At 38.3% G+C, this 27,226-nt stretch overlaps 2 protein-coding genes across 2 annotated transcripts in view; one reads left to right on the top strand and one right to left on the bottom strand.

Annotated features, from left to right (window-relative positions):
• GTF2F2 (general transcription factor IIF subunit 2) overlaps positions 1-27,226 on the bottom strand; it is an 80,604-nt gene that overhangs the window by 51,658 nt on the left and 1,720 nt on the right. The window contains exons 2-5 of the mRNA XM_032099788.1: positions 22,390-22,463; positions 21,874-21,892; positions 20,889-21,033; positions 14,116-14,154 (exon numbers count right to left, since the gene is read on the bottom strand). Coding sequence (XP_031955679.1) covers positions 14,116-14,154; positions 20,889-21,033; positions 21,874-21,892; positions 22,390-22,463 — 277 coding nt within the window. The remainder of the gene's footprint in view (positions 1-14,115; positions 14,155-20,888; positions 21,034-21,873; positions 21,893-22,389; positions 22,464-27,226) is intronic.
• On the top strand, positions 392-4,138 carry KCTD4 (potassium channel tetramerization domain containing 4). The gene has a single exon (XM_032099789.1). The coding sequence runs from the start codon at positions 563-565 to the stop codon at positions 1,334-1,336; it is 774 nt and encodes a 257-aa protein (XP_031955680.1). The 5' UTR covers positions 392-562; the 3' UTR covers positions 1,337-4,138.

The raw sequence follows: 27,226 nt of genomic DNA on the forward strand, positions 1-27,226 counted from the left end.
TATGACAACCCCCTTGTACACACAGGGACACCTTTCCTTCCTGTGATGTCCTGCTGTATGCATCAGGTACTGTAATCAGTACTAAAAACAATGTGAAAAAACAGGCTTTGTGAAAATAAAAATCCTTGAAACATAAATGAAGCTGTTTAACACCGTAAGCACTAAATATGATTTGGCCAGCTGACACTACAAATACATCTGCACGTATTAAAAATAAGTTGCCATTTAGTATAGCAGTATGTATTTCTGTGCAGAACCACCTAAGCTATGCAAACTACTTAGACTTACAGGAAAGAAACAACACAAACAGTTGTTATATGCTTCTTCCCTTACACAGTTAAATGCAAATTCTCCCTTACAGTCATATTCCTGCTATCTCCCTGCACACACAGCTGATACGCCACCTACTGCAAACCCAACTGACAGTCGGAGCAATGCGAGCAGCATTTCCATTCCAACATCGAGCTGGAGCTGAATAAAGGTGCTTTTTAATAAGAAACATCCTCTTTGCAAGCTGACAAGAGCAAAGCAGGATAGCTGGCTTTCTGTCCCAGCATCAATAATGGAGAGAAAAGCAAGCAGAAGAGAAAACGAATGCGAAGAAAAAACCAGCAACTCTGAAAGCTCCGAGCTAGACAAGGACTATAAAACATCTCTGATTACTCTGAATGTCGGTGGTTATCTATATATCACACAAAAACAGACACTAACCAAGTATCCAGATTCTTTTCTGGAGGGGATCATAAATGGAAGAATAATGTGCCCATATGATGCAGATGGTCATTACTTCATAGACAGAGATGGACTCCTTTTCAGACACATCCTCAACTTCCTACGGAACGGAGAACTTCTTCTACCCGAGGGGTTTCGAGAAAATCAACTTTTGGCACAAGAAGCCGAATTTTTCCAGCTTAAAGTACTCTCAGAGGCAGTGAAATCAAGGTGGGAGAAGGAACAGCTAGCATCTCGAGAGACTACTTTCCTGGAAATAACTGACAGCCACGACCGTTCACAAGGACTTAGAATCTTTTGTAATGCTCCTGAATTCATTGCAAAAATAAAATCCAGAATTGTACTGGTGTCCAAAAGCAGGCTGGACGGATTTCCAGAGGAGTTTTCAGTATCTTCAAATATTATTCAATTCAAGTACTTCATAAAGTCTGAAAATGGTACACGATTGGTACTGAAGGAGGACAACACCTTTGTCTGCACCCTGGAAACTCTTAAATTTGAGGCTATAATGACGGCTTTAAAATGTGGGTTTAGACTGCTGACCAGTCTGGATTGTTCAAGAGGGTCGATTGTTCACAGTGATGCACTGCATTTTATCAAGTAATCACAAAGGCAAAGGAAACGAGCACGCAGCCAGTAAACCTCCTTGAGCTGCAGCCTCCTGGCATCACAAATAATGCATCTAACTAGCCCTGTACCACAGAGCTCAGCTGCTAATCAACTGATGTGAGCTAATGGTATGTAAATCTCATAATGACATCTATCTCTGGCTTACCTAAGCTGAATGAAAATTTTATGCCTGAATTTAACAAAAACTATCTACTAACATTGTAAACACAGACGGAATGCTTTATGCTCTTTGTAATATGTTTTCTCAATGCTTTCTTTCAACCAGAGAGTCTAGATGAATTTTTGTGTACCTGTGTGATGAACGTGCATATACCTAACTGCTCTGCTGAACAGCAATGAGAGTATTTTCACATAATAAGCAGGCTTAAAATATGTTTTGCTTATAACAAATTCAGAATGAATTTTAACTGGAATAAATGATTTTGACTGTTCATTAGTGTTTATGGTAATCTATTGTACTGAATTTGCAAAAACCAAGATTGCAAGAGAGTTTAAAATTAACCAACTTGATTTTTAAGATAATTGACTTCTCAACTCAACCCCAAATTTATACCATGTTGCTACACTAATAGCAATTGCCAGAAACATGTAAACCAACAAAATAATGCTGGGGGAGATTCGTTTTATTACAGGAAACGAGTTCAATATGCACAGAATGTTAAATTTCCTAATAGTACGTACATATCAAATAGCTAATAAAAGTATTTGACATAAAGTTTAGTGTAACAGGTTTCCAGTAATGGCATCCTACAATGCTACAGTCAGTATTTCCTAGCAATCATTTGTGCTCATAAGGACAGGGAGTGAACACAGCCCTTGCTTTGCACAGTGGCTTCTACATGCAATGACTACTACCAGTTCTGAACAGACCACCTGCTGGTATTAAAGACAATTCACTCTACATAATGGAATAAATACCTTCATTCTCCTCATCTCCACTATTTATCAAATTTTTTAATTTACATTTTAAACGAATAGTTTCTATAGAACAACTGTAACTAATTTAACCACAAGCATTACAAACCAGTCACTTCACAAAAGTGAACTAAAAAATCATCATAAAAGGCAAAAAGAAGCTGCACTAACTCTAAGTTTAAGCTTTGTTTGTCATTGAAATCAATCATCATTCACAGCTGATACGAACCCGAAATTCAAGTAAAATGCTTATAAAAAAAGAAAAAAAACAACTAAGTAGTTCTCCCAAAACATTGATTTTGTACATGAAAAAAATAATGTCAACAAAATGCAGTACAATCCATACTAGAAGTGATAACCAAGGAAAACAGCTAACACAAGACAGTCTGAGAACAGTTGTGGTTTGGATTTTAGAGGGAACAAGTCAATCCTTAGTAACAAAGGCTGGGAATACAAATGCAAGGTCCACTTATCCCACAACATTAAACTCTTTTTCAGTTTCAACATACAACAGGTGTTGTTAACTAGGTCCCTTGCTAGAGACAACTTAATACAGGGATGCTATGTCTCCAGACCAGGCAGCAGTGATTGAAACATATTCCAATACCATTTTATCAAGTGGGGAAATTTAACCTCTCCAGAATACTCCATCAGAATGAATCCACTGTCTATAAATGATGAAGTTTTCTATCTAGTCCCCATGTTGCAGACTTACAGTTGATAAAACTTGTGGTTCTATAAAAGATGTGGTTTTAAGTGAAGCTTTTCCAGACTCTAATGTTTAAAAATCGGATCACTTTACATTTCAGGCATACAAGCTGAAGAATTGCCCATATATCCCAAAACTTCTCTGAATTTGTCCAAATGCATTAACTATCTACATACAAAACATACATAGTAAAATACTATTATTTACATATGCCACCAGCACGTCATCTTTTCTCCTCCCCCTCCAAGCTATTTTCAAATTGATGTATTAAAAAAAATCCTCATTAACCACTAATCTTATGCTTATAAGAATCTGTAGGACTTCCGTGAAAAGCAAATGTGAAAGCTTCCCTAAAAGAAATACAAAATCCTGTTGATCTTCTAGGACAAGAATTAGAAACTCAGTCACACAGAACAATTACATGAAAAGCCCTTTGTAGACACAATTCTCTACATGAGCAAGAAAAAGTGACAAGACAATCTAAAAAAGCTCCATAACAAATGCACAAGTTTTAAAGCAGCATGCCCACAGTGCTGTCAAATACACAGCCTGCATCAGCACAAAGTATGGAGGAGGCTGTTGCTCCTAGGATGTCAAATCATCCATTTGCACTTAAATGCTTTTGGTTATAACCTTCATTTGCCCTGGATCTTTCACTAAGATTTAAAATGTCATTGCAGGTGGAAAGAAGGAAAGCAAAAATCAATTTTTATTTCAAACAATTAATATATGTTAATTAAAATATGTTGTGGTTGGTCACCTTTCAGTTGGGCTCTTAGGATGCCGAACACTAAGGAATCAATTGTTAGCACTTCCCTATCAGAAAGCAGCACCAGTTTTTTATCAGAGCATTACTTTTACTCATGAAAAATCAGTAGAGAATTTGATGGGTCTGCATTTAATGTAAAAAATAATTTCAAAATATAAGTTATTCATAAGCTGATAATCACAGCTAACACGGAAACCATCTGAAGCATCTTCTAAGAATATTCTATAGCTATTAATGAGAGATTTATTTGCCAGGCTTTTGGTTCAGAGTATCTACTGCCCCCTCAACCTATGAAAGAGAACTTGAAATCTTCTTTTTTGAAGTGAAAAATGTACCTCTCTAATCATTGTTAAAATAAATATCTGTGTTGTTTGGTTGGTTTATTGCGGGTTGGTTTGCTTGTTCGTTTAAAGTTCAATGATTCATTACCTTACATATTTTTAACTGGATTTTTTATGTATTTCTGTGTAAGTAACACTGACAAAGTCATCTGCTGCAATACTAACTTCAATCTTGTTTCTTTTCCCTTTTTCATGAGCAGTGATGCATTTCTGCAAGTGTCAGGGTTTGAAATTTTTACATGCTGCCTCTGATCGAAGGCACCTCACTCAGCTCTTTGAATTACACAGCAGAAAGGAACATAGAGGTAAAAAAATTAATTCCCTTCCTTGTTCACACTAAACAAATCCACAACTGTCTTGAATCATGCCATATCAGCTACAATTAGACATTCAAACTAGTTGCAAACTTGAGCAATTTTTCAGGGCGGGAGTGTCTTGCTTTGGTATATGAACAAAAAGACACATAAAACCTCAATACTGTGAATGATGTTTCCTTTGTACTCCATAAACCCACTAAATATAACATAAATATGTTTTGCATGTGTTCAGTCAGTCAGATACTTGCGTTCCACCAGAGTAGGATGTGCCAGAAAAGGTACCCAGTTATATGTCAGCTGCCTTTTTTGTCTTTTCTTTAAGGTTGGAAATTTCATTTTCAATAACTACTATGACAATACAAAAGCTGCAGAATCAAGTGCTTGAGCCAGAAATACCCACAGTTGTTCTAACAACCTTACTTAGTATACGATGTGCATGCAAGATATTTCTATTCTTCTTTCTCTCATTAAGAATTGCATCACAACAAACTTATCAGAACTGCCCTACAAGTATCAGGAAATAATTACAATTACCATAATTTCTCTGATGATCTTCAAATGCTCCAGTAGGAGTAAGAAGGAACTTCCTCCCCTTTCCCCAAGGAGGCACTCAACCTGCTCCCAGGCTTGGTCAGCTCCACTTGCCTCCCTGCCTGTTTTCTCAGGTGAAAAAAGGGGTCACCAAGCAGAAATGACAGAGGTAACTGAAGGCAGGACTAACTTCCATAGACTACAAAAAAATATCCTTGCCCCTATTAATTTCTTGAATGACTGCCCATGGAAAAATATAAATAGCTGCCAAATTGACTGAAATACTGACACTTGGATGCCCACTTTTTCCCTTTGGTGGGAGAAGCCAAGGACTCTTTATCACACTTGGCAGTACACTGGCATAGGTACCAACTATATGGATTTCTATACGAGAACAAAACTTAAAAGTGGCTGCACCATGTCAGACTAAGGCCTGTTTTAGCCCAGTTTTCCCTGGTGACTGCAAACTGTTTCTAAACCCAGAGACTTTGCATGTCTGGGAGAATCCCCATTTTCGATCCTTTTACCCTCACATCCTTTCCCTTATCTTGTTCTCTCCTCCCATCATACAACTACTTTCCATTTTTGTTTCACTGTACCCCTTCCTTTCACAAGCCAGTTGTGGGGCTTTGTCAGGGATGCCTAGGAAAGAACATATAACTGGGAACAACATACACAATGCTCCCTCGAAGTATTTCTTCAGTCTCTAACCACCTACTGCCCAATGACTTCTAGAGTCAGATACAGTTTCTGGAGGTAGTCTTGATGGCGTGAAATACGTAGGCTGCACAATAAAGTCAAATTGCAGCTCCAACTCTGTACCTTCAGTACTGACTCACCCACTGACCAGTGTTTCACAGCATCATAATTGCACTATTGATATTTTCAAACACTCCTGTCTTATTTTTTATTTTTTGCATTTGTACCTATTACAACTGTTCAAGTGACAACAGGTCGCTTCTTTTCTACAGTAGGTAAAAATTACATCAACATTTGCAGAAAATCAGTGGCATCGTTATTTTCATCTCTTAAAAGCATTACAAGGTTTCCCCTCAGTAAGATGAGAACAGGTTAAGAAAATTACCTTCTTCCTCCACTCCTCATTAGTATACAAGCAGAATAAGGGCAGGCAACAAATAATACAATTTAATAAGAGCGGTGTCTAATCCATTCATTTATTTGTGTAGAAGGGTCATGTTGCCCTAATGCTGCTGACTGATGAATCAGGATTGGGGATGAAGAGGACAAGTTAACTTGGGTCTATGACAACATATTTACTATTTTCCTAGGCTAGATCATCTTTGCTAAATAACTATTACATAAACCTAACTTTGTCTGCTGCCCTACAACACAGGGTAGATTGACAGGAAAGTGATAACTAGTTAAAGAAATGAAGGAATCTTTATACGAAGAGAGAGGCTTGCATAATATACAATGGGTTGAAACAAAATCACTAGGTAAGGCACAAGAAATTTAGGATCAGAAAAAATGGGTTTTATTTACTTTGGAATAGACATTCTGTAACTCCAATGGACTGGTATATCACAGAAATATTGTCTCAAAACACTGGCTCTGTAAATCATCATCATTCCCAAAAAAATGCCAGAAAACAAGCAGCATGGCAAGGACTGGGCAAGGTAGGAGGAAGATGTATGACACCTGAGGAACGCGGATAAGCAAGCACTTGGAAAAAGAAACTGCAGTTGCCTTTCCTTCTGAAATTGTGTAATATTCTGTAGAACCAGACAGTTGATTTCTTTTCCCAAAAATATGTGTAGTAGGAGTACCACACACAGCAAATGCAACAGTCTCCCAAGAAGCTGTTTCTATCTGTGCTGTTCAAAAGCTGGTACAATAATTATAGCTGTAAACAGCAGCTACTCATTTAAAACACTATTACGACATGATGATATGCAAGCTCAACATGCTAAGATTTCAAAATCAAGTCGTTAGAAGATGACTCCTATAAATTGAGTCATTCTGAATGTCTGTAAGCTTCTCCTGATAATGCTAAAAATTACCACAATGTTGCCTTGTTCATTGGTGGTGTGATTTTGGGGGACATAACCTTGATTTACAGACAGCTCATGAAAGCCGTCATCTTTCTGGGCATTAAAGGGGGATTCCACTAGTTCTACCCTAAGCATTATTTCAGTTTTGTGAAAAGCTAGATCTCTATGCTTTTCCAGGATACTTTTTTTTTTTTTTTTTTGCCTTTGACACTACCAAACTTTAAGCAGTAGCTTTGTTCCAGGTATGGAAATCTTGCTCAAAATGAAGCACAAGGTTTTCTTGCTCACAGCTCCTGAAGAGAGATTTGGCATCCTGTGTAAACGGGGTGGCACTTTACCAGCCACAGAAGCACATGAAGGAGATGAGAACTCAGATTTAAACACCCAAGGCTGCTTGCTGGGGAAATGCCCCAGGAAAATGAAGTTCCAAGGGGCTTGCTAGAGTCTAGAGTCTGATGCTTAGGGAAGTTTGCAGTGCTGGACTCCCCCAGCTGTGAGGATGGGGAGGGAGAAGTGTGGTGAGAGAGGCTATGAGCACTATGAGACGAAAAGAAAGGCACTCAGTGTCACTCAGTGTCAGCTGAGGGTCTTGGGTTTGTGGTGAAGACAGATGCCCACACAGTGCAACACTGAGGTTATACAAGTAATGTCTAATAATCCTGAAACTAGTAGATAAATAATGGGGAAAAAATTTTACAAAATTCTCCTTTTGCCTTTCATATGCCAGCTTTCAAAGAGGCAATTTTCCTTATTGTAGCAGAAGTCAGAGGAATTAACTTTTTAAAAAATTGTTAATAGCAAACTTCAAGCTACAAATCTGCTGCAGCTCCACAGAAAGCTATTTGTTAGCTCCTAGGAGGTTCTTGATTTTGTACCATAGTGAACAGGTGAAGTGAAAAAAAGAAAAGAACAGGTCAGAGGTGGGTACAGACTCTCTCAATTAGGAAGAAAAAATAAGCAAACAAACTAGCAGCAAACAGGCTAAGCATGAAAAAATGTAAACAGAACAAGCAACTGTAACACCAAACCCAGTCATTTATTGCCTCTCTACTACTTTGGCAAGTACTAGGGATAAAGCAGTACATTTTCTCAAGGCTGAAACTGGTAATCTCAGAGGAGACAAATTAAAGGTCCTGCCAGCCAGGTTGATAAGAATCAGCTAAAGAGAGGAAAAGGTACTCAGGTTAGAAGTCTTATCAATACTAACATTATCTAAGGCCTGCAGCACTGCCAGGTCTTGTGACATTTCCAACACATCTTCTAAAATGAACAGCAAATAAAGTTCTTTCCCATCAGGGCAGAAATCTAACATGTAGGCTATCTTATGCCTTCCCATATGATGATAAAAGTCCACTTCCATAACCTTTCTGCCACACTAAGATTACAATTTCTGGGTTTGCCCACAGAGTACAGCACAGAAATCCCTAAGACAACCTGCATGAGTAGGACAATATGCTGTAGCACAGCTACACAGTGCTCCTGGTCCTGTATCACCACTGCTATTGGCAAGAAGCTGGGGCTGGAAAAGCCTGATAACTCAGGAATAGCACAAAATGAGCTTTGCTAGACTGTTTCCAGACTCAAGCATACAGAAAGCTCAGGTCCTCCTACTGCACTACTGCCTCCAGTGTTCTGGTAGCTGCAGTTATCAAAGGCAAAGATAAAGGACTACACACAAACCTTGGAAGAGCTGTTCTCGCCTTTGCTATAATTGCTTTCCCCCAAAAAAAGTTACCTCCATGGTTAAAAAGAAGAAACTTTAACTAACTATCCCTGGTGGAAGCTGTGTAACAACAGTATAGAACTGGTAAAAGAAAAAAAAGGCAAGGGGGAGAAAGGGGCAGATAGGGCCTAAGTGTAACACTACTGGATCAGACTAAAGGTCTGCTTTGCTCAGCATCATGACTCCAGTAAAGTGGTCACAAGTGGACATCTAAGAAGAAACGTAAGGACAGTGCAGCCATGTATGATTCTCCTACTGGATTTTCCTACTGGGTATGCATCCCATCCACGTGGCTTTTGTGGTTTGAGGCCTCTCAAATCAGATGTCCTCTCAGTCTTAGTCCCCTTAAGTGGATTTTGGTTGACGAGAAGCTCAACATAACCCAGAAACATGAACTCACAGCCCAGAAAGTTAATCGTATCCTGAGCTGCATAAAAAGAGGAGTGGTCAGCAGATCAATGATGGTGATTCTGCCCCTCTCCACTCTCTTGAAACCCCATGTGGAATATTGTTTCCAGCTCTGGGGTCTCCAGCATAAGAAGGACATAGACCTGTTTGGACAGGTCCAGAGAAGGGCCACAAAGGTGATCAGAGGGCTGGAGCACCTCTCCTACAAAGGCTGAGAGAGTTGGGGTTGTTCAGCCCAGAGAAGGCTCCAGGGAGACCTTAGAGCACCTTCCAGTACCTAAAGGGGGCTACAGGAGAGACAAGAGCATGTAATGATAGGACAAGGGACAAAGGCTTTAAAGAGAAAAAGGGCAGATTTAGATTATATATTAGGAAGAAATTCTTTACTGTGAGGATGGTGAGACACTGAAACAAGCTGCACAGAAAAGCTGTGGATACCCCATCCCTGGAAGTGTTCCAGGCCAGACTGGATGGGGCCCTGAGCAGCACGGTCTAGTGGAAGGTGTCCCTGCACATGGCAGGGGGGTTGGAGCCAGATAGTCTTTAAAACCTTTAAGGCAACCCGAATTATTCTATCATTCTATGATCCTTCATATCCCTTTGGTCTCCTCTAAGGTTGTGTCAGCCTTTAGCAAATACCACCTTCACATCCACATCTTCTGTCAAGGAATTCAATTACATTCTGAGTGCAGAACTACCTCATTTTATTTACTTTGAAACTGACTCCTGCAAGCCTTACATCTGCTACATGTTAGTCTTGTACTGGTCAAGACAGTACACATTTGATTTTCCTCTGCCCCTTTGATCCATCATTCAAGGCTCTGAATCTGCAATACTCCGAAAGTCTGAGCCCATCAAACGTGATCATACTGGTACGTGGGTGAACTGCAAAAATCAGCAAAATACCTCATAGAAGACAAACACAGTTGTGAAGTCATGATCTGCAATGCCCGGCATGGCTAAAATTCCTGGGATTCCTCAAGAGTCATAAGGAAACCAAGAGCTCTGGTACAAGTCAAAAGCACACTTCTGCTTAGTTCAGTACTTCAACAAGCTGGACATGGATATCGCAGAAGGACCAAACATTGTCATGGGATTAACTCCCACTGTTTTGTATCAGGTTCTGTTCTCAGGAGAGAAACTGTATGACAATAAATACATTAGTTTGCTCAGACATAAATGCCACTGTTCATACAATATACTAAAATAAATAGCCAGATTCTAAGGACACCAAGGACATTTATACAAATTCTCAAAAAAAATTCACTCCAGTTAGTGCTGACCTACATTAAGTCTGTATCCTTTTGCTAAGCTACGACTGCACCTTCCCTGTTCTTCCACAATATTTATTATAACCAGTACCATAGGCCTTGACTACATATACCTTAAAGCAGGAATCATTGCTTCTTTGTGTGTTTCAACAGCTACAAATGGAGTCTCACACTGATTACGGCTCCTGGGAAGCTACTGGGAAGCTTGTATTTTAAGTTGTGCTGTATTTATCTGCTGTATTTATCTGCCAACAAACCCAGTTATATTTCCAAGACAAAACCTGTTTTGTGGCTTGAAAATGGCAGAATCTGCATCTAAATTATCTTCTACACTAAGTTGCAAGCTAGTATTTAAATTAAAAATTACTGTTTTATTCCTGCTGACAATCATTTTTCGGTTAGAGTTTCGCTTTTGAAATGTAATTAATATATGTTAACTGCTTGAAAGAGGATAAAATCAAATGTACATTTAGCAGCTTTATACTGTCCCATGTTATACTGTAAGAACTCTCTGTCTTTAACAAAAAATTGCTGATTTTATCACATGGAGTTCAGTGGTTATCATCACGCTTACAATGAATTTCAAATACTCTAACACGTATAATCAACATGTGAATCTTTTTTTTTTACTGTAGTATCAAGAAATTAAGGAAGTGGTATCTACAAACAGTTCAAATGTTATATATTTGTGCCTGCAGTCACACACATACATTCACAATTGGTAAAATTTTAATACCAAGTTCACCCTACATTGTCTGTCTACATGCTCAAAGCTTAAGCAACATTATGTACTCAGTTGCTGCTCATGCAACTTCCATATAATGCACTTTCACAAGGACAGCACCTAATTGCATTTGCTCTTACATGAGAATGCATTTCTTTACTGCATCACTCCCAGCAGACTACAGGCTCTCAACAGGCTCAGAGCAGCAGCTTCTGAGTATTTTTATTGGGGGGGAGCAGGTCACACTTTATATTGGCACAAATGCTTGGTTTTCACAGCTTCTGTCACCACTGACAGCACTTACAGGTAGGTGAAAGCAACGCCATAAACAAACAAGAGCTACATACACATATTTGGATTTAAATCGCTTGCTCATCCTCATATAGGACCTAGCAAAGCCAATCCTCATTTCTCTTTTCCTTTAGCTGAGTGTGTTATTTGCCATGCACCTTTCACTTTTAGCATAAACCAGCCTTCAGGCACTAAACAACACTGGTTGAATCACCAAGCACTGTTTATCACAAGCTCTAAACAAACAGGATTTCTGTATGGAAAAACTGATCTAAAATGATAAAATGCAAAAGGAACTCAAATTTAGTTTAAGTAAACTTGTCACACATATGTCTTGATTCCTGAATATTTTGACTGTAACCATCATTTGAGATATTATGGATACTAAAGATTTTACATGGTCTCAACCAACAGGGACACTTTATAGAAGGAAAATCCATGAGGTGCTGTTAAGTAAAACATCACTTCTGGTTCTGGAACTCCCTGAGCTGTGAATCATTAAAGGCTGGAAGAAGCTGGAACAGCTTGCCCAGAGAGGAGGCAGATGCTCAAGGTTAGGTTGGACAGGGGTCTGAGCAACCTGTTTTGGTTGAAGACAGCCCTGCTCATTGCAGGGGTGTTGGACTAGGTAAACTTTAAAGGCCCCTTTCAAACCAAACTGTTCTATAATTCTGTGAGAAGGATCTTGGAGAGATACCATTGTGCTCTTACACTGTTCTTACACTCATCTCAAGGCATCTGCTATCGAGCACCACTGAGGACAGGACACCAGCCAGATGACCTTCGGTCTGATCCAGCATCACTCACAGTTTCTCTCAAACAGCATCACGTACAATAGCAACACCGGTACTATCATGGCTTTTCCAAGTGGTTTGCAACTATCCCAACAATAAATGTGATTAAAAATACACTAATGATTTACAACATAACAAATTCTAAAGTTTGACAGCATCTTACCAATGTAAAAATTTTTTATGTAAATCAAACTGTTTCTGAATGTCGTATCTCATTTAATTTCTTTAATTACTAACTATGAATAAACCTTACATATTTTTATTAAAATAAATAATACCCAAGTAATAAAAAAAGCAATACCCAAAAGGATCTTGCTACGCTAACAAGCTAAATAAATACATAAAAGACATCATCTTTGCTGCAAAAGTACTTGCTGTAGGCCAAGAAACAGTAGATTAACAGAAAAATTGAGCACTAAATAACCTGAATTACTGGAGAGGTAGTTTGGAAAAAGTCATCTGAGTTCCACAGTGATTTTGAGAAAAAAGGGAATAAGCAAGTAGTGTAACTGATGGCTGACAGTCCTCCTTTATATGCCCCAGAGTAACCAACTACCATCACTCAGAGAGTGAATCCATAACCAGTTTTATCCAACAAATGGGTTTAGCACTCAGTCTTGTCAGCATATTTAAGCAGCCCACAGCATACAGTAATTCATTCTTCTGGCCAAAGCGAAAATACAAACAACTAAACACGTGGCCATCTTACACAACATTCACAGAACAAGCAGGAGGCACCAAGAATGAAGAGCAGACAATTCAACCCTTCAAACACAAACCAAAACAAAATAAACCACAAAAGCCAGGCAAAACCAACCCTTACAACTAAAAAAACAACTAAATGGAAGTATCAAAATTCTGATTCATTTAGCAGTTAAAATCTCAACATCTGATTTCCACAAGACATTGCACAGCAGTGAGTTTCAGTTTTCAAGTATAAAACACCGATCTCTAGGAAGCAGCCCTTCTTTTAAGACTTCACCACGATTCACACAGAATCAGAGCAGACAGGCTTTACCAATTAACTGAGAAGAATTGCAAGCTATAAAACACACCATGGATTCAGTACAAGTCTGCAGACTATAACATTCCTAACACCAGTCTTTTGACATGCTTAGGCCACTGTAATAGAAGGAATCTCCATTTTAAAAAGAATTCCCTACTATATACATATACATATACTGTATACATAAAACAAAACCCAAACCTTACTTCTAGCCAGACACAAACTATACACTTTTGACAATATTTGATGCTGAAATGCAATTCAAAGAAGTCAGATATTAGAAAAAGCAGACATCTCCATGTTTAAGCATCCAAAAAGTACTTTCAAGAAGATATTTTGAACACCCACTAGCATTAGACTTACGTTTAGGAAACGCTTTTAAAAAAAGTAGGAGTTTGAAACTCTTTCACATCTTTCACATGAGCCATCTCCTATCTGTGCCTTTACCACTTACAAGTGCCACTCCAGTCACAGTACTATCTGTGTGTATCAGGGATAAACCTACTTTTTACGGGCTATTTTTATGACTGCTTAGTTTATGCAATCAGAATCAAATACCAAAAGATCTGGAAATGTGTTACAAACTTTCCCACCAAAAGAAAAGAATTCAAACTAAAAGTAGACAAAAAATGAACCAAAACAAAAAAAAAATTAAGAAATAAATAAAAAAATCTAAAACAACATTCCAAAGAATATTACATTTCTAAACTTCTCCCTCATAATTTTATTCCCCTCCTTTTAAATAAAAAAAAATTAATAATTTAAACTTTTGGTCACAGCAGATAAACAGTTTATGAAGTTATTTTTTAATGTTATGATATTCTATTAAATATAACAAAAAAGACACTTTTTTTTTAATCTACCAATTTCTTAAGAAGCAAAACTGAAAATCTGCAGTATAAGTAACTTCTTAAGTGCTTCAAGGAAAGTGGCTGTACTCACCAGCACTGCCGCTTTCTGACTTTTCTTCTGATTGGTTTTCTGGAAAAAAAAAAAAAAAAAAAAACAGAAAAGGAATCACAATGTTTCTGTGTTGATTATTTGAAATTACATCTAAAATTTCGGTCGCAAAGTAAAGAATGATAAATTATGTTAAAATCACAATCACTGGATTTGATTAATGTTTATAAATTTACCTTCTGAGGAATAAGTTGCTACCAGGAGCAACAAAAAAAAAACTCCATTAGCCCCCAAACTCACAACTTAAATGAGAGAACTCTATTACATCTCTGACTGAGCTCTGCAAGAACAAACTACACGTTTATACAAAATCAGTAGCAGGATTATGCTCAAGCAATATACATTATTCATTTATCTCACTGGTCAGTCTAGACAAACAAATATTTTTGTATATTACAAAAATAATCAAGGTTCTGCAAAAGAATGTTCTTAATTGACATTAGGTAAATTTTTGGCCTTGACCAACCTCTTCTCTACCCTTAATACAGGCCATGGAAGAATTTATTTCTTCAAGCTTTTTCCTGTCTGATTATTTGTCGTCAAATGGTACTATAGTCCATTGGTATTTTTTTGTCAAGTATTTGTACTTGTCAAATACAACAAATACATAGAATCAGAAACATCTCCTCTTCCATGTAGCAGAGAATCATACGTATGTATGGAAAAGAAACAGACACAGTGTTGCAAAGTGACTTGCAAAAAAAATTAGCACTCCGGTGAATGACAGAGTCAGATTCAGAAACAGCTTTCTGCAAGAAATTCTGATCCCACTTTTCCAGAAATGGCTGCCAGTAGATGCATTGTGGTAATTTGAGTTGTAACCTTTACCAAGTTCTATAAAATGAAACCCCTACATTAATTTGTCAGTATTATATTTGACTGTTCCTCCTATATTTCTCCTTTTTATGCATCCTCTGCTGCAAAAAATAAAAAAAACATTTTCACTTCCCTGAAACACAGTTAGAAATGGTAAAACATACTTGTCCTTTGCTTTCAACTCAGGCAAGTTACAGCTGTCATTACAGGCTATTTACTTACAGGCAAGAGTGAATTACTGCTCTAAGTCAGAGAGTAATTTTCGACTTCAGTTAGGTTGATAATTTCTGCCATTTACAGGCTGGGTACTAACAGAACTGAAAACATGAAATATTTTAGAAAACCTTTTTCTTGACACTGATTCTTGCTGGCTTTGAAGGCTTCTGTCCCTCTTTTCTCATTGAGATGGCTTGAGAGCCTGAGGACTAAATGCAAACATAAAAACCAGTATCTTAGAATTCCTTCTTTCTTTACACCAGGTGACTGTCATTAGTCTTAGCAGCTGAATGCACCTGCTTTCTCTATGAGAAACAATCATTACATGGCCCTTTCCCAGCTATGAGTATTTGGAAAGTGGGTAATGACCCCTGCCAACTTTCAGACATACATCCAGGATAGCCTGTTTGCAGAAAACCAAGTACTTTCTTGTTGACATTATTTTTGGGCATATTTGGCACATTTACAGCATAATGTAAAATAAATGCCCAACCAATACCCTAACTCAACTGTAACTTAATGAAGGAAACACACAAGAAGCAGAGAGGATGTAATGAAGAACATACAAACATACAAAGATATAAATGCCTGTCTGGACTGAGAAGTGAGATGCAATTGGATTTAAAGCTGTTCAATTTTCAACTCAGTTCAATGGAACACCAGAGCTACCTCGCCGAAACTATTGCCAAAGACATCACACTTGAACATTGCTAAGAGCATCTCTGAATCCAGAAGCAATAAATGTACCTCATGTCTACAAGGAAAGCGTGTGTGTTTGTATCTGCCCTCAACAGTGGAGACAAAAAACCAGACAAAATTACATCTTGCAAAAAAGTGGCATTTTTCTTCCTCACTGTTAGACAACTCAGTTTTGTTATGATTGGGTCACAAGTCTCTGCTTTAAAAATCTTCTCAGTACTAATATCATGAAGAAGGTAAAGGAAGTTGTACTATGTCTACTTAATATATTTCATTAATGCAGACTGCTCAGCCTCCTCTACAACATGCAAGAGTTGATAAACGTCTGATAAATGTCAACAGACTGGGGTTGGTTAGTTGGGGTTTTTGTAGTTAGTGGGTTTTTTGCTGTTGTTGTGGTAGTGGGGTCGTGGTGGGGTGGTGGTTTTTTACACATACATCAGTGAGATCAGTAAAAAAAGGTATTTTAAATCAATGAAGTATGCAAAAAGACTATTTCCATCACACTAAGCCCATTCTAACAGACCATATATTCTGTGTGTTATATCCTCAATTTTTAAAATTTGTACAGGAATTAACAGTCTGTAGTTCAAATAACAGAGATGAAAATAAAATTAGCTTATCCCCGCCAGCCAGCTGAACCTGGTATTTTTCTAATCCACCAACAAGCATATGAAGTAATTAAATAAATACAATTTCCATTTTTTTGAGATGGAGAAGGGGTATGATACAAGCAACTGCAATTGTTTTCTAAACGGACTGTATGTCACAAAAATACACACACAATTTTGAGCCATCAAAATGGTATCTGTAATTAAACTAGCTTGAGTCACACATTCTCCTTTTCTGATCAAGGGTTTCATCTTTATGATCCTCAAAAATATTTGGAAATTTGCATAAATGCCATAGATTTGAATGGCTGCTGTTGCTTTCAGTTCTTTTGATCATGAGGCTGCTGATAGGTTATCTGCTTCTGCTAACAGTCCAGAAGAGACTGAAGCACATAACAGAACAAAGAAGCATTAGGTTAGATCCCAAAACCTTCTGGAGACTGGAATATGCGGGTAAGTGACAGCCCAAACAGAGACAATTGGAAACTACTGCTAAAGCAGGCAGGTATACGGCAATATTCCTCAGCAGGCTGCACTAAGACAGCAGAACAGTGAGGGTGTTTATTTCCTAAATAACAATTTGATGAGGAATTTCAGAATTCAAACATTTATCTAAGAGGATTGGAAACAGTATTACAAGGCATCAAGATTCTGAGCACACTGTATTTTACTGAAAATAATTAAGTGTAATTAAAGAAGTAACTGCTTTAATGAAAGATTTTTATTAGGGTTTGTTCCCTTCACACTTCTTTAATGGCTGGATAGAGATGATATTTAAGAATATATGTATACAATACAGAATGAAATACAGAATAAAAACCTCTGAATATTCATTTTCACTGCAATACAATTGCACATTGTATGTTATATGGCAGGTGTGATTCATGTACAAACTCAGAAAAGGTCCTTTCATATATGAGAAGCTGTATAAAGTAAAAAAAAACCAACAATTCAAAACAATGGGAGAATTTGCAAGCAATGTAGGAATAAAGGAGCTGCTCTTGGGTATATAGGCAGAGTTACATGTATTATTGAACGAGAACACAAAAAAAAATTGAGTGTTATTAATTGAATTTCTGAAGGAGAGAAGGCTCAGGAAACTGAAGAAAAACAAAGTATTAAAAGCCAGCAATGTTCTGTGAAGCATGAAATGATGAGACAATCCATGCATGAATGCTGCTCAGAAGCAAAGCTCTGGTATGTGTTCTGTCAATGGAATTCTCTGAACACTTTTTACTTTCAGTAAGATGGAAAGAGCATGAAAGAATTTAAAGACGCAAAAACAGACGTTACGGCAATCCCACTTATGAAGGGGGAGTTGTGAAGATATATTCAAAATTTAAATAAAATGAATCATCTCATCCAACTTTACAGGAATATCTTATACTTTATTAGTGTCTACAGTGTAACATCTTCTCCTCCACCCATCAGTTCTTTACAGTCTGGGATGCAATTGCCTGCCAAGGTCTGCATTTTCACAAGTCATATTAGTAGCACATTTTTCCAAAAACCAGTTCAGTAAGAAACTTCTATCATTATCTCTAACAAAGCTGCAATTTTATTTATATTGAGATCCAGCAAACCTAAACTACCTGCTGGCAGAAAAATTAAATATTGGGCAATTACAGCAGTAAGGGAAATAATAATAAGGGAAACAATCAGAAAAGTTTGCTGTTAAATGTTCAACAAAAGCGTCTTCCCATTCCTTCAACCAAGAAAGAAACTTATATTACAGCATTATCTTCTATCAGAGTGTTTGCCGGTGGGAAGCTCAGAAAACAATTTTAACCAAATATATCCTATGTATCAGGCCCACGAATTGCCCCTAGATAGTTTCTAGCTATATGCATGTAAGAAAAATTCATTTTTTCTATAAGACATATTAAAATATATGCAAAATCCTCTGCTTTTCACCCACCAAAAAAAATTACAGCTATGATAGCTGATGACAAAGATAAGATAAAATGACTGGAAGCACAAATAGCATTGTTGCATAGCAACTGTTGATGTACATATGGTGATGTTTATGGAACAGAATGTAGTTCATATTTAATGCAGAAATAATACCAAAACCAGCCTAGACAGCAAGACCTAGACAGCAAGAGACAAGTGTGCTTTGGATGCCTCTGCAGACACGACAGAAGCCATGCTTTGCTACACTCTTGTTCAGGAGCGCCACCACAGGCCTCAGTGATTTGCCCAGCAATGAAGACAACGCAAAGTCCACATGTGCAACAGCCTTGCAAAGGAAGCACGAAGATACTTTGCAACTACCACTTTCAGAGTACTTGGTATTATTTACTGGGGCTATTTCAAAACACAGAAAAAGGAAAAGAAAAAATAAATGGGAGAAATCCCAGAGGTAATCCAAACAAAAGATGCAGCATGTGTGAAAGCCAGCATAAGCCAGATTTTTAACAGTACTGGGATGTGAGCCACTTTACCCAGCTTTGTACTAGCTCAGATACACACTGCAGAAGAGCAAGAAACTGCAATTCATTAGACTTTGGACACAATAAATTGCACCTTAGAAGAGCCTACTGCTGTCCATTAACTAATATGGGACCACCAGAGATGCAGACGTTTACAATGAAAGAACTAAAGGATTTCTTCCAATACTACAAGTAGGAGAAGCAAGTTCAGTTAAGACAAAGCAAAATAAAACCCACAGAGAATCCATTCAGAAGACCAGAAATGACATAATGGAGAAAATATTAAATTACTTGTCAAATTTCATCTTTTTTCTTGCTCTAAATGACCTGATGAATCAATGTGCAGTGCTGAATTATCCAGAATATGTAAACTCCCTACAGCATCTTCCAAGACCACAGCATATTTCAGAAAGGCCATCAAAAAGACAGTCACTACAGCATAAGGATCCCAGGGTTAAGGACTACACAGAGAATAGACCTTGGGGAATTCAATGTGCTCAAAAAAAAGGGAAGAGAGGGAACAAATCACAAACCCACAATCAAAAAAACCCCACCCTGTACAAAACAAACCCAACTGCTTTATGCCATTTGTTCCATTTTATTTAAGTCAATCTTCAAGAAGGGTATTGACTCAGAGCAATAGTGCATGAAGCACTTTTTTATCCATATTTCATTTGCCTAATTCCTCAGTTGCACCCTTCTAGATGCATGACACCTGCAGTTCCATACCAGCTTAATTTTTGCCCCACGGTTCAAACTGACATATTGCTTGTGTTAAGTGGTGCAGTTTAAAAAAGGAAAAGGAACAAGATGCTTTTCAGAAAAAAAATCCTAATTATAATATGAAGACAAATACTGGTCTGTGAACCTAAGAATGAGTGAATTTCAGTGTCCTATGACTGCCTTACTGGGGATTGACTGATGTGCAAAGATTAAGTTTTTATTGAGTGTTTTTCCATGGTCAATACAGTGCTTTTTCCTTGGGGATCTTCTGGCATCAAACAGAGTAGCAGCCTTTCTTTCAGCTGGGACATCTCTACAGTCCACTCTTCAGACACCAGTTTTCACACTAGCCATAATTCACTTTGAAATTTGTTGAAATTGGATAAAGAGCTCAAAACATATCTACACATTTAAGCACACGAGTGTCACCTCAGAAACATGGTGCCTGTAAGGAATCTGACTGGAATTTGGCATATTTGTGTCACGTTCCTTTTTAAAAGCAATAAAAAAAGTCAGGCAAGAAAAGCGCAATAAAGTACACTTTTGATTGTACTGTCAACACCAACTAAACACAACTGCAAAAGATTTTAGCCATTTTGCATTTAAATCAGTTTCAGGAAAACTCATTGACTGCATGTTATGCTTGCTAATCTCAAGCAAAAACAATTTTGACAGGGTCTATGCTCATTCAGTGCTTCATTCCAATCATTTCTCATGTCACTAACTACCCTTTCCTCACAGTTATTATATTAACTTCTACTCAGTAGATCCATGGTCCTCAAATAACTTTTTCTAGTTGCTAAAAAATGCAACATTTTTAATTGATTAAATAAAAAAATGGACAGAGGAAAAATCAGCATTCTTATAAAACTATATTCACAGCAGAGACCAATTCAAGGAGAAAAAAACAAATACTAGTTCATAAAAAAAATGCATGGGAACAAAACCCCTTTCTTATTCAGTGAAAACCCTAAAGGAGAATATATACAATGTACTGCGCTCTGTATTGTAGTCCATGTTCCCTCTGTTCTCCTCAGCAGACCCAGAGCTGAAACATCCATTATAACCCTGAAGAACTCAAATCAGCTGCTCAATCACACCAAGTAAACAGGCAGACACAAAAAAATTACAGCAGCGTTATCTATGCAGAAAACAACAAAACAGCCAAAACCTGACTTCTGAGTCTTCTGTCTTTTACAGCATTGAGTTTATTGAAACCAGACATACTGGAATCGTAACAACTCTAATTCTTACTTACCTACTGAAGTTTCTGTGAACACTGTTAAGGTCTGTCCTCCCACACTTTGCAGAAGAAATGGATGTTCCCTTGGTGCACTGACTGAAGCAGGCTTTCCTCCAATATCATTGATGTTTGCAAGCTCTTCATTCAAAGTAAATGACACCTAACAGTCATAATTGCCACAGTGTTACTAAACAGACTCAATTACACTGTTTCACAAGTTGTGGGGAAACAAAAAGAGAGAAAACACAAGTAGCATAGAACATTGCTATTTCAAAAATAAAGAGTGATATAAGAGTCCTTCCACACTGATCTCTCATTGAAATACAGAATTCAAAGCTTTCATGTATGTAATAAAATTTACTCGACTTTTAAAAAGTTGTAAATTACTTCCTCTTGAAGTCAGAGAACAATTTGATTTTACTTATTAAAATATAAGGCATAATAGGTTTTCAGCCATTGCTCAGTATGAGCACTTAAAACTGTTTTACACATCCAGCTGAGTTCCAGAACAAGTGTTGAAGTACCACAACAAGTGTTACTAGCCTGGGACTCACGAATTGCATACAGCCCAGAAGAGGCTTAAACACAGCTCCTTTGCCATGTTCATATTGTATGCTCAATACAGAAGCTAAGAAAGGCGGGACTGGATAACCAGAATCCCTATACACAGGCCACAGCGAGGAACTTGGAGAGGGATACTTCACACCAGCACTGTGTGCTTTTCCTGTGCATCCTCCCTAGCCTTTTGTACTAACACATCTCAAAATGTTTCAAGAGAAGGTCACTACTGCTTTCAGATGGGTAAACAAAGTGAGGGAACAGAGAGACCTGATGCAAGTCCCACAGGCATCTATGGGCAGAGCTACTAACAGAATTCTCTCCTCCTCATTCTGTGGTACAACGTTTCACTAGAAGTATAACAAAAAATATATGACATTAGAAACCAGCACATTCTAAACAATTTTCAGAATTCAAAACATAAACTTTAGCAATTACTTACTTCTGTTCTTCCTTGATTTCTGAAAAAGAAAATATTTAATATTTAATAAACATATAGATATTTTAAAATATTTCACAAAGTTTCCATAACGTAATTCCCCCAGTTTAGCTTTCCAGATAAAAAAAGCAAATTCAAATTCTAGTTTTGTTATTCATCTTCACTCCTGAGCTGCTCAATTTTTTGTCATGCTGATGCCCAAGAATAAATGGGAAAAGTCAGCATGTGAGAACAGAAGCAGCAAAACAACACATGTAAATAAAAGAAAATTCTGCAGTTAGGTTTCTGTAAACCTACAAAATCAAGCATCATGTAATGGGACAGAGCAACTCCCCAGTATAATTTTGTACAATTTATATTCCTAATCACTACACAAGCAAATACTGTTCATATACCAGAGAAATATGCACACTGTTGGGAAGAAACAGGATTATGTCTTGTAACAGGTGCAACATATTCTTATTTTACTGCAGGTAACATCTAAGAAATGCAACCAGTAAATGTAGAGTAAAGGCTTACTTGACAATCCTTAGTTTTCCCACTTCACCTCTTCCTGAAGCTTTATTCCACTGTTGTGACAAGTATTTGGGGACCTAAGAAGAGACAACAGATTTCAAGAAAAGCAGATTTTAAAATTCTATACAAATTGTGTATGTGTAAATACTTTAAATGCTTTTACCCCAATCACTTCAGAATAAAGTATGAGCTAAATATAGTAGACAATAAAGAGCCATAGATGGTTTTGGTTGGAAGGAGCCTTAAGTCATCTAGTCCAAGCCCCCTGCAATGACAAAGGACATCTGCAACTAGATCAGGCTGCTCAGAGCCCCATTCAACCTGACCTGGAATGTTTCCAAGGATGCCACATCCACAACTTGTCTGGGCAACCTGTGCCAGTGCCTCACCACCCTCATCATAAAACACTTCTTCCTTACATCTAGTCTAAATCCATCCTCCCTTCACTTAAAACCATTACTCCTTGTCCAACTGCTATAGGCCCTGCTAAAAAGTCTGTCCCCATCTTTCTTATCAGCCCCCTTAAGGCACTGGAAGGCATCTATAAGGTCTCCCTGGAGCCTTTTCCTCTCCAGGCTGAGCAGACCCAGCTCTCTTGATCTGGCTTCAAAGAAGAGGTGCTCCAGCTCTCTAATGATCTTCATGGCCTCCTCTGCACCTGCTGCAGCAGGTCCATGTCCTTCTTATGCTGGGAGCCCCAGAGCAGGACACAGCAATCCAGGGAGGGTCTCTCCAGAGAAGCAGAGCAGAGGGACAGAATCCCCACCCTTGACATAATGCCCACACTGTTGCAGCCCTGGACAGAATTGGCTTTCTGGGCTGCAAGTGCACATTGCCAGGTCATGTCCAGCCTCTCATCTATCAGCGCTCCCAAGTCCTTGTCCTCAGAGCTGCTCTCAGTCCTTTCCTCCCTCACCTTGCACTGATACTGGGGGATGCCCCAACTCAGGTGCAGCACCTTGTGCTTGGCCTTGTTGAACTTTATGAAGTTAATGTGAGTCCACTTCTTGAGCTGTTATATACATATACATATACAATCTGTTAGGGAGAGCAAAGAGAATAATGTAGCACAAAAACAACACCAACGTAGAGTCTCAAATAACTTCAATTTCAAATACTACTAATCCAATCATAAAAGGGAGAAAAAGATCAGCATCATATTCTTGAACTAAGGAGTCTCAGTATTTTATAGGTAAAACTGTACTTTTAAGTATTTATTAGAAATTATCATTTCTCTGGAAAAAAAACCACATCAACAAACCAATCACAGTGATGAGAAGTTAGGTGATTTCAAATCAGAGACCAAAAAGTGCTGTGAAGGGAAAGCTTAGAGCCTGGGAACTTCAGACATGTTGAGCAGCAGACCACAGCCTACTGCCACCAGATGTTCACTCCTCCAACAGCAGAACCACCCTAGGCAGATCTGCCTCCCATCACTCATTCCCAGATCTTCACTGCACTGGGCAAAGTCTTTGTGCAGCTGGTCAGTATATATAAAGAGCAGACTGATCTAGCTAGGAGGAATGGGTGACTTCTACATTTTAGCTGTGCTGATTTTGTGTTTAGCAGGTGGAAAAACCAGCAGCTCCCCAGCCCATCTTCCCGAACAGCTGCACAAAGCAGTGTTTAGTCCAGGGACAGGAACAAGACCTGCATAATGTGAGGACTAAAAGTTCTGCAGTGATGTTAACTGACCTACACACTAATTCCTTCAGTTCCAAAGGTTGTGGTATCTGCAGCAATGGGTGACCTGGGCTCAAAATGGACAATAAAGGCCTCTGGGAAGCAGCGCACTCTTCAGAACTTTGCAGTTCTTTACTGGCACAGCAAATTTTGTCCTGGCTCACACATTCCCACATCTACTGAAAACATCTGTGCCCACGTAGAAAAACTGTGTGAGGCACAGCCAGTAAGAAAGAGAAATGCACTGAGCTAGGCCTGTTCCAAGAACTTGCTGACAAAGAGCAACCCTCTAACTTCCTAAAGCTCAAATTAAATTAACACTAACTTTGCATTTATCTATTCTTCAAGAATTCCAGAAGATCTCTTGGAACTGGTGCTTAGTTATTAGCACTTACCTTTAGACTCACAGCACCCCACATAGTACATGTGGAATAACTGCAAAATCCAGATGTCCTCCAACTGCTCAGACAAACTAAATAGCAGTCCAAGTTCCCATAAAGTTCAGTTTTGGTCAAAAATACCACAAAAGCACCACAGAAAGCCATGAACTGGCACTGTCTATTGATATATATTTTTTCAGTTTTCAAAGTGACAACTTTCTACAGCAGATTCCATGCCAGATCAGATATAGTTTTCTTTTAAAGTCAAGATGAATGCTATGACATGCTTCCACTGACTCAACAGAAGTATTATTATGTGCTTGCACCAAATCTGTATTTATACTGCCAGCTAATAAGGTAGATGCACATTCAGTGTGAGTGGACAAGGAGTGAAGGGCTCTCATGGTGTTAAAATTGCTGACTAGCTATATAATACATTCAGACTGGGAATTCAGTCAGATTAAGAGGTTGCAGATCAATCACACTCTTTTCAGTTGCATGGGAAAGTCTCAAAGAGTGCATTCAATCATCTTTCTGCTGGCCTACCTGCAGTCAAGAGCTATGCAAAGAAAGACAAAGGGTTATGAAGGGCTGTGATCAAAGGATTACTTCCAGCTATCCACAGGTACTTCAGATAAAACCAGGTGCTATTCACAAACCCACATGCTAATGACATAAACAATCAGGAAAGATTAAATAAAGTCTTAAATGCTGTAGACATCCTATTTTGCACCTTTCTTTTAATTTTAGCATTAAAAAATATTAACATAGGGAAAACAGTCAGTTTGCAAAGTCTCAACACTCCTTGAAAGAACACACAGAAAACAGGAGCAATGTGTCTTTACAGGGCAGAATTTTCAAAGATCCCACAGCAGGATTTTGAAAAATACATACCCACAGAAAGAGTGACCTGTGGACAGAGTGCCTGCCCAACTGAAAGGCTACTGAACACAGCCTTTCAGGACAAATGGCCTTTATTCTGGGATTTGTAGGTAAGAACATTCTTCTCTCCAAAAGAGAAAAAACACAGTTTAATCACTAGAACAAATCTGATGCACTACAGAGCATCACTTTAAGACCTCTTCCCACTGCTGTTCTCCTCTTGCTACTCACATCACACAACTGCCCAGGCTGCAGTACACAGGCACCCTGCAGGCAGTGCAGGACACGAGGGCCCTTGCTCCGCTCATCTTTCAGCTCGGGGACAGCTTCCCACCCACCTTTAGAAGGGAACACACAAGCAGCCCCTATGTGTAACAAACTACTTCCACTTTTCTGTAAGAAATTAAATTAGCTCTTTCCCTACACAGGAATCCATATGCAGTGCACACAACAGAAGTTAAGGCTGATGTCAGGTTCTATGTTTTAACTCTTCTTTGAACGTACAAAAAATAATTAAATAAAGATATGATCTTTCTAGCTATAGAACAATGCAGCAGATTAAATAAAAAAACCTGACCAACACACAGAGGGAACAAGAAATTAACAATTCTAATGGCTAACACTAAATGGGCTTCACTTTATCACAAGTACAAAACCAAATGTTCTTATTATTTCTCTACCTTAGCTTTCACTGAAAACACAGAAACAAAAATCCAGTTGCTTTCTGGATTTGTACTAGAGCAACTCTCTCTCTTTATGGTACCTCCTTTTACTGCTCATGCTTCTGAAATACTCATCACTACATTTTTTTATTGCCTGTTAAGTAGTCTCTCTGGAATACTTCCTGTGCTAGCACAATGCATGCTAAAAGGAAATCAAATAAGCCAGGTTTTTTATTCCATCAGAACTTAACACTCTCTCCCTCAAAGGAAGCATAAATTCAGCCTCGTTGTCCTAGCTAGTGAAGATAAAAAGTACAGGTACTATGCACTGTCTTGCCTCTGAGTGTGCTGGCAGTCCTGCTAACAGGGGTGGTTGTTTCCACGTTTAAGTCTGAAGGAAATCAAAGGATAAAATCCTGCATATCCCATGTTATGGCCTACCAGTGTTAGCATCTTTTCAATATTTACTTACTATCATTAATATACAAGAAGACAGACATAAGTTCAGAACATGTGATGAAGGACGATATCAACATTTACTTGGAAGAGTAATACTTAAGCTTTCCTTTCAGTCCTGTTTTCTCATTAAACAGAGTGGCACCAAATGTCAGCACACATGTGCTTGAAAATTCCTTGCTTCAGGAAACAGCAAACTAAAGGACAAGCAAGTTCAGTGTCCTGTCTCCAAATGCAGCCAATGGCAGTCACTTCAGGAAGAATGTAGGAAGAAAATGTATTTCCCCAGCATGCTCTTCTAATTCGTAGGATGTTTTAGCAGACATGGGGCATGGCAGCATATTGATTTTTAATCTCTCAGTTCAATTTTCTTGCCTGACTTTGACTAATGGTGTTTGAGCTTCTGTGAAGTTTTGACATTCACAACTTCTTATTGCAAGAAGTTCCAAAATTTAACTACATATTGTGCAAAATGGTACCTGCTTTGCTTGCACTGAGCCCCATCAATGAATTAATCTGACACACTCTAACTCTTGTGTTTGAACTGACTCTTTCCTATTCACCTTTGCCTACCCACTTCTTCCTTACCCACCCATGACATTACTCATTGCTTCAGATCTCTACAAGATTTACAAATTAATCCTCTTGCCCGTCTAAGAGGTAATAATGTATTTAGGAGTTCCCTCCACAGCCATCATTCCTTGTTGCCAAGACCAGACCTGGTGCTCTCCTCTGCACTGCTCCCAGGTCCACTGTATGCTTTCCACAGCAGGGGGG

The sequence above is a fragment of the Corvus moneduloides genome, chromosome 2, assembly GCF_009650955.1.
Source record: "Corvus moneduloides isolate bCorMon1 chromosome 2, bCorMon1.pri, whole genome shotgun sequence".
NCBI classification, from domain to species: domain Eukaryota; kingdom Metazoa; phylum Chordata; class Aves; order Passeriformes; family Corvidae; genus Corvus; species Corvus moneduloides.

Excerpts from the sequence above, each read along its gene's own strand:
- KCTD4 (XM_032099789.1), top strand. The coding sequence starts at position 563 with ATGGAGAGAAAAGCAAGCAGAAGAGAAAACGAATGCGAAGAAAAAACC.